This window comes from Piliocolobus tephrosceles, chromosome 1 (assembly GCF_002776525.5).
Source record: "Piliocolobus tephrosceles isolate RC106 chromosome 1, ASM277652v3, whole genome shotgun sequence".
Taxonomy (NCBI): domain Eukaryota; kingdom Metazoa; phylum Chordata; class Mammalia; order Primates; family Cercopithecidae; genus Piliocolobus; species Piliocolobus tephrosceles.
This window is the reverse complement of record NC_045434.1, coordinates 2,875,069-2,882,962: the sequence shown is the minus strand read 5'-3', so window position 1 is coordinate 2,882,962 and position 7,894 is coordinate 2,875,069. Positions and strand designations below refer to the sequence as shown.

Genomic DNA, 7,894 nt, shown 5'->3' with positions numbered 1-7,894 from the left:
CTCCCCGATCAGACAGGCGGCATCCAGTGGGGCACCGCACGACTCTCGCCAGGGTGGGGCTCCCCCTACACCTTTCTCAGAGCTGATGGTGACCTGACCCCACTCACAGCCTGGAAGGAGGGGATCCCTGGCAGAGACTGGGCTTGGCAGAAAGCTGGGCATCTGCTTGAAAGGTGGAGATGCTGGAGCATGCAGAAAATCTAAGAACCCTTATTTATATGGGGCCCCACACCAAGGTCCTGGGGTTGGTCTTTGCCCAGGGATGGCATATCAGTGCCATCACTTCCTGTGCCCTTTCCAGTAATGTGAGGGCACCACTCTGCCCCTGAACTTCCTTCAGGCCACCTCCCTCCATTTCCTCAGCCTGACCACATTACCCCTGCCCCAGTACTTGGCTTACCCTCATCATCACTTAAGTGAGGCTCACATGCACCTCTGGAGGGAGACAGGCGCGGGGAGAGGGAGCCTTAGCTGGAGGTGCAGGAACGGAGTATCAATCCATTCATGGGGCTGATGTTCTGGTACCTAAATTCAGAAGTTGACAAAAATCCAAGGCACTTGTTCATTCGTGTGCAGGAAGAAGGTATTCCTAGCCCCCAAACCACACCTAACCTGATAGTGGGCACTCACTTCCCACCTTGGGAGGGATCGATGTGGTGAGGAAGTTCCAGGTTGCTGGATGGCATGGAAAGGAGGCATTGGGAATTAGATACCTGCCAGGATATTTCTATGAAGCTATTGTAGCCCAGGGAAATGTCACTCTCCAGGTGTTTTTACTTTCTCTACTCCCATCTCACACGGTGCCCTGGCATGGGTATTGGCAGGAGATGGAGGGTGGCCCTTGTCCAAGACATTTTCCCATCTGATCACATCCCATCCGTGGTAGCCAGGCTCCAAGATGGCCCCCATGGTCTCTGCCTTCACACCCTCCTCTATTTACCAGAGTTGGTCTCTGTGTCGAGTGGGATAAGGCAGAGTGATGGTATGTCACTTTCAAAAGTAGGTTATACAAGACACTGCAGCTTCTGTGCTGGGTGCCCCTCTTGCTCTCTTGGGTCATTCCCTCTGGGGGAAGCCAGCTGCCATGTCACAAACAGTCCCGTGCAGGAGAGGCCTGCATGGCAGTGAACGAAAGCCTCCTGCCATGATGACATGAGCGAGCTTAGAAATGGAAGCTTCAGCCTCAGTCAAGCCTTCAGATGAGTGTGGCCCCAGCTGACTCCTAAGAGGCCCTGAGAACCTGAGAACCACCTGGCAAAAACTACTCCCAGATTCTCACCCACAGGAATATGTGAGATAAATGTTTCCTGTTTTCGCCACTGGGTTTGGGGTTAATTTGTTACCCACCAGCCATTTCACAGGTTCCTTCCATGGGACAGAAGCTAGAGTTGAGGCACACAAAAGCTAAACAGTTTGCCAACAGTCAGCTAGCTTGGTCAGACTGATTTAAAATAAAAAACCCAAAACTCTGATCTGGTCACTTCCCAGGGTAAGTGTCTCAGACACTAAGGAGACAGACAGTTGCTTTATTCCAGTGGTCGATGTTGCTTAGTTTCGTTAGTTGGGGCGTGCACTTCATTGGAAACTACATGTGATTGTGTATGTGTATAAGTAAGATCAAATCTGGGCTCTAAAAAGTGAGGTTTTGGCCGAGTGCGGTGGCTCACGCCTGTAATCCCAGCACTTTGGGAGGCTGAGGCAAGCAGATCACTTGAGACCAGGAGTTCGAGACCATCCTGGCCCACCCGGTGAAACCCTGTCTCTACTAAAAATACAAAAAATTAGTGGGGCGTGGTGGCGGGCGCCTGTAATCCCAGCTACTCGGGAGGCAGAGGCGGGAGAATTGATTGAACCCAGCAGGCGGAGGTTGCAGTGAGCCAAGATCATGCCACTGCACTCCAGCCTGGGCAACAAAGTGAGACTCCCTGTCAAAAAAAAGTGAGATTTAATATGAAGCAAAAGGAGCTCAGATCCTTGAGTTCACTTCATAGAGAAAATTAACACAGTAGTGAGCATTCCTTGTTGTCTTCTGGAGGAGACATGCTTCAACTGACATTTGTTCATCAAAACTGCAGTCCCCTGTACCATGCAAGAGTTTAGTCTCCATTCTGGGAGCCTTGTGTTTCACTAATACCCAGGGTCTCTTCTGCTGAGAGAAAGAGAATAGATACTGAGAGAACTAGCAGTGCTTGCCACAATGTGTGAAGCATGTGAAATAGTACCTGGCACGTAACCAGTGCATGTCAGTGCTGCTGCTGCTGCTGTTACAAGCAAATCAACGGTGTTTTCTGGAACTCCTGTAATGACATCAAACGCTCAGACCTTTTGACCCATCCATGCTGAGGATGTGCCGGTGCATCTCACAGGTCTAACCTGCATGTTTTACAGGCGGAAACTAGGAGACAGTTCTAAAGATTCCCCCGGGAGTTGGCTGAGCTAAAGCCCAAGTGTCGGTTTAGGGGAGGAGAAGTGGATGGTGGGAAGTGGGAGTGTTTAGCCCTGCCTCAGATCCTGGGGTGCTTGTCATGACCTCATCTGTTACATCCACAAAATATTTAAAAGATTGAATTCAGGCTGGGCATAGTGGCTCACACCGGTAATCCCAGCACTTTGGGAGACTAAGGTGGGAGGATCACTTGAGGCCAGGAGTTCGAGACCAGCCTGGGCAATATGGCAAGATGTCATCTCTACAAAAAAAAAATAGCTGGGTGTGGTGGTGTCACCTGTGGTCCCAACTACCTAGGAGGCTGAGACAGGACAATTGCTTGAGTCCAGGAATTCAAGGCTGCAGTGAGCTATGATCGCACCACTGCACTCCAGCCTGGGCAACAGAGCAAGACCCTATCTCCAAAAAAAAAAAAAAAATTGAAATTCAGAAAGACTAACTCTTTGGGCTTAATCCCCTCCTCAGGGTCTCAGAGACGGAGGCTTATCCCAGCACTATCCCTGGACACCTCTTCCCCTGTGAGAAAACCCACCAACAGCACAGGCGTCCGCTGGGTGGACGGCCCCCTGCGGAGCAGCCAGCGGGGCCTTGGGGAACCCTTTGAGATTAAAGTCTATGAAATCGATGACGTGGAGCGCCTGCAGCGGCGACGAGGGGGCGCCAGCAAGGTGAGGCAGCCTCCCCCACCACCCATGCACTGGCCCAAGCAGGGCCCTGAGGAAGGCGGCTCAGACCCAGGCTTCCCAGCGGGCTTCTGGCATGGGGGGTGGGAAGGGGGCTTCTGTCCCAGCAAAGGGCCTTTGGACAGAGGCTTTGGAGAGAGCCCCGTGTTTCTCTTGCTGAAATGTTGTAAAGGCTCCAAAGCCGGGGTGGGGGCTGATGATCTCGGGGGCTCTTCTGGCTCCCCGTCTTAACCAGCCTTTGTCCATCTTGAAACACCCGCCACCTGCTTTCTCAGTTTAAGAATGGCCTGTCATAGTCCAAGAATGGTCTGTCATAGTCCTACCTTGTGAGGTGTCTGAACTGACTGGCCTGTGGAGGCAGAAATGTGGCCGAGATCACCTGGGTCCCTCCCACACCTCTCCATCCCCAGCCTGTTTTCCATCAGCGATGCTCACAGGTGCTCCCTGTGGCGTGGGCCGGGCGTGAGCAGAAGGACCCTTTCTCCTCTCTGTCTGTGCTAGGAGGTCATGTGCTTCAACGCCAAGCTGAAAATTCTGGAACACCGCCAGCAGAGGATCGCCGAGGTCCGCGCCAAGTACGAGTGGCTGATGAAGGAGCTGGAGGCGACCAAACAGTACCTGATGCTGGATCCCAACAAGTGGCTCAGCGAATGTAAGGCCGGGGTCCCTTCCCTCCCTCACGACTAATGGGCTCACCCGCTCACCAGGCCTGGTGCGGAGCCCAGGGAGACGGCGACAGAGGCTGCGTCCACCTCCGCGGTCCCAGGATGCCCATCACGTGGAGGAAGCTGCACCCAGCGAGCAGCCTGCTCCCCCGGGGACGGGCGGGAGGGCCGGGGCAGCGGAGGGCAGTGAATAGGGAGGGCCGGGGCAGCGGAGGGCGGTGAATATTGCTCTTGCAAGATGATTTCTTACGTGTCTCAGTCCAAAGCACCTGAACCTGAATGTGAGGTTTCTCCCCCTGCTTGTGGCGGCAGATCACCCAGCCATGAAGACGGTTACGGATCTGCTCCTCGGCCCAAATCACACTGCATATCTAGCCTGAAACAGATAAGAATTTATAGAGCCCTTAATAGGCTAGAGTGTACCGTCCTAGAAAAGCTGTCCAGAGAACCCAGAAAGCAGGGAAAACATTTTTGAGTGGGGAAAAAAAAAAAAACCGACAGCCACAGTATTATTTCCATCTAATAGCCCAGGATGACCGTAACCATCTAATAACAATGCAGGACAATTTTGCTCTCTTTGAAAGATGGATTCAATTGTCTCTTATTTATTCGTTCCTGACCATTCCATTTAGCGCAAAATAAAACTTCAATCTGGTCCCAGCTATTACACTGATATAGGAGCTAATGCTGGAAGACTCCGTCTGTGGGGTCAAATACATTCCTGCCATTCAGGTTCCCTCCGCCTCCCCTTCCCATCCTGCCCTCAGCTTCTGGCAGGCCTCCTTTGTACTGCTCCTCCCCTGCATGGCCCCCCACCCTCTTCCAGTCTTCTCTGGCCAGTGCGGAGGGCCTGCGGGCAGAGGCTGGAAGCTTAGGTTTATGTTCCAAAGCAGCCGGTTGAAAAAATATTGGGGTGAAATGGTCCTGGGTCAAGGTGTGGAAGAAAGTGGCAGGACTTGTCGGCCTCCCAGCTGTGCCGCCACTTGTAACTGCAGTCTCCCAGCAGCTGCCTCTCCCTAGGAATAAGGTGCTAACATTTCCCTAAGTACTCATTGGATTCTTGGGACAGTCTATGGAGCATCCTATGATAGTAGGTTGCAGCCTTTGCAGCTGTGGCCACAGGCATACAGACCTGCTCTGGCTGCTGGCTTTCTCACATACTAGCTGTGGGACCTCGGGTAAGACACTCCACTCTGAGCCTTGACTTCCTTAGCTGTAAGGAGAAATAATGGTGACTACACCACAGGGCAGCTGTGAGGTGTAGATCAGTACCTGTTGGTCCTCTTGGTGCTTATTACACTGCTTGGCCCAGGATGAGAGCTCAGGATCTGGTAGTAATTATTAGTATTATCCCAAAGTTCCACAACAGGAGACATTTCCTGGCCAGGTGCAGTGGCTCACGCCTGTAATCCCAGCACTTTGGGAGGCCAAGGTGGGCAGATCACTTGAGCCCAGGAGTTCAAGACCAGCCTTGACAACATGGTATGAAACCCTGTCTCTACCAAAAATACAAAAATTAGCTGGGCGTGGTGGCAGGCACCTGTAATCCCAGCTACTCAGGAGGCTGAGGTTGCAGTGAGCTGAGATCACATCACTGCACTCCAGCCTGGGTGATGGAGTGAGACCCTGTCTCAAAAATACAAATAAAAAACAGGAGGCATTTCCTTCATGCCTCCTGCTTGCACGATGCACTGAGCTGGATCTTCTGTTAGAAGTTTGAGCAAAGACATGAACTCGTCCTGTGAGGGCATTTCATCAAAGGCACTAATGGGGAGGGCAGACGGGGCGAGGGCGTTGGTTACTGTCTGCCCATGACGTGCGCACGGGGCCCTGTGCGTATCCCTCCCCGCTGCGGATACCCTTTTCCTTGTTTCAGGAATCCCTGGCCACTTAAAGATCCCAGGGGCCTCCTTTCAGTCAGTTCTCTGTCAGTTCCCCTTCATTTTTGCTATTTTCATTAACATTTTATTTTTAAGAACTGTTTATGCCCAGGGCAGACCTGAAAATTATCTTCATCTTACAAAGTTGTGTTTTTTCCCAGGATGGGAACAAGCTGAACCATTAATACGTACGTGTTTAGCTGCTTCCAGGAAACAGACGCTTCCTTCTAGTCTTTGTACATATGTCAAAATCACTGTGTTTTTGATGCTGAGAAAGAAAATGAACAGAAAGCTACATGAAAGGGGACACACAGATTGTTTCTCGAAGATGAATTGAAAACAGTAATGGAAAAAGGATCAATGAGGCTGCCTGCTGACTATTCCCTGGGGGCAAGAGACGGGGGACTGGCATGGAAAGATCCATTTTTAGTTCTATTTCTTCGTTCTGATGCCACTTTCAAGGTTGTCCAGTAATGTAGTCTGATGTGGTCATAGGATGATGGCTCCTTTTGCTTTTTTGTTTTGGTTTTTAAATATTAAACTGGTGTTCAGGGCCTTCGGTCTCCTTCCAGCTCTAGTCCTGGTTAAGGGCATCAGCCTCAGTGAGTCATGTCACTGTCCAGCTCTCAGGGACCTCATCTGCAGAAAGAAGACACTCTGCAGACTTCAACTCTACTCCCCGGTGTTTCCACAGTATATGGCATCGTTTTCAAATCAAGTTCATGTTCCTTATCTCATTTTGTCTTCACAGCAACTCAAGGCAGGTAGGGCAGGCAGGGTAGGAATTCCTACTCTCACATTCCTTTTAAGGACACGGTCAGCCGATGTGGAGGTCCCAGAGCTCGTCTCCGGCCTGGGGTTCCAGGGCAATCCCACCACCTCTGGCTGCTGTCCATGCCTTTCCTGCTGGACCCTGCAGCCCGGGCCAGGCAGCCCATCCCTCGGCCCAGACACCGCTAGACCAAGCAGGGGACTTGCTGCCAGAAGGGGTTGATTGCAGATGCCTGTTCTTCAGGCCGCGAAGGATACAGACTTTTTACTCTGTGCCGGCCTGAACATCAGGAAAGGTATCTGCGTTAGAATCCAGAAACATCCTTGCATATAAAGGGGGCAGAAGTATAACTGTCACTCAGCTGAGACCCCCAGAAGGGAGGGGCTCTCCCCACCTCGGCTTCAAGTATTTACTTGATCGTGAATAGCGTGGTGGAGTCTCTCAGATCCTGAGATGGGGATGGCTGGAGGTAGGGGAAGCGAGAATGTCCCCTTGTTGGTCAGTAGAATCTCGAAAGCACGGTAAGGATCTAAACACGGGTAAAGAGTGTTCCGTTCCACCCGAAAGAGGCTGAGGATCAGGGAGGAGGGAACCCAAGGCAAGCGAGTTAGACCTTTAGACCAAGGGGTAGATGTGGGGGTGGCAGCTCCAGGCCGAGCCGTCGGGAGATGCTTTGCGCCCTGTTTGCTCTGTGTCTCCATCAAGCTCTTCCTCTCTTGCAGTTGACTTGGAGCAGGTTTGGGAGCTGGATTCCCTGGAGTACCTGGAGGCCCTGGAGTGTGTGACGGAGCGCCTGGAGAGCCGTGTCAACTTCTGCAAGGCCCATCTCATGATGATCACCTGCTTCGACATCACCTCCAGGCGCCGGTAGATGAGCCAGACCCTTGTCCTAGCGGTTCCCCGCTCCCCAGGACTTCAGAGATGGTGCACGCCCCTAGGCCCTCTGTGCTGGAGCATCAAAGACGATGAATGAGGATGAAGGTTGGTGGCAAGTCTGGAGCGAGCGTTGAGCGGAAGGCGAGTTTTCTTTTGTTTTCTGTAGGAAAGGCACAAATGCCAAACACCCATGGAAGGAGAAAAGGATGGGAAGCCCGAGGGGTGTCCAAGCCCTGCGAGACTGAAAAAGCACTTTGAGGAACCTTACCTTGTTTGTACATAAGAACTGCTAGCAAAAGAGACCTCATTCTTCTCTTGCTTTCGTGAGAGAGGAGGGGGTGGATGTAGGATTGCTGTGGAAAGCAAACACAACAAACAACAGAAAGACCCAGAATGACTGATTAAGTGCCTTGCAAATCTCTATTATTATCCAAACATTTATGTTCATACTTTCTTGTGTACAGATGGTGCTAGTCAAGATGAAAACAACAAAACAAAAACATTTTGGAAATGTATTCACAGCTCGTTTTCTCTTGGTGTTTTATCCTATTTCTGACTTGCTGTTTCTAAGT

The 7,894-nt window shown here is 51.5% G+C and overlaps 1 protein-coding gene across 1 annotated transcript in view; it reads left to right on the top strand.

The window, feature by feature from the left end:
• KIF26B (kinesin family member 26B) overlaps positions 1–7,317 on the top strand; it is a 186,779-nt gene extending 179,462 nt beyond the window's left edge. The window contains exons 10-12 of the mRNA XM_026455095.1: positions 2,912–3,114; positions 3,631–3,781; positions 7,169–7,317. Of these exons, the coding sequence (XP_026310880.1) occupies positions 2,912–3,114; positions 3,631–3,781; positions 7,169–7,317 (503 nt within the window). The remainder of the gene's footprint in view (positions 1–2,911; positions 3,115–3,630; positions 3,782–7,168) is intronic.
• Positions 7,318–7,894: the final 577 nt, after the last annotated feature.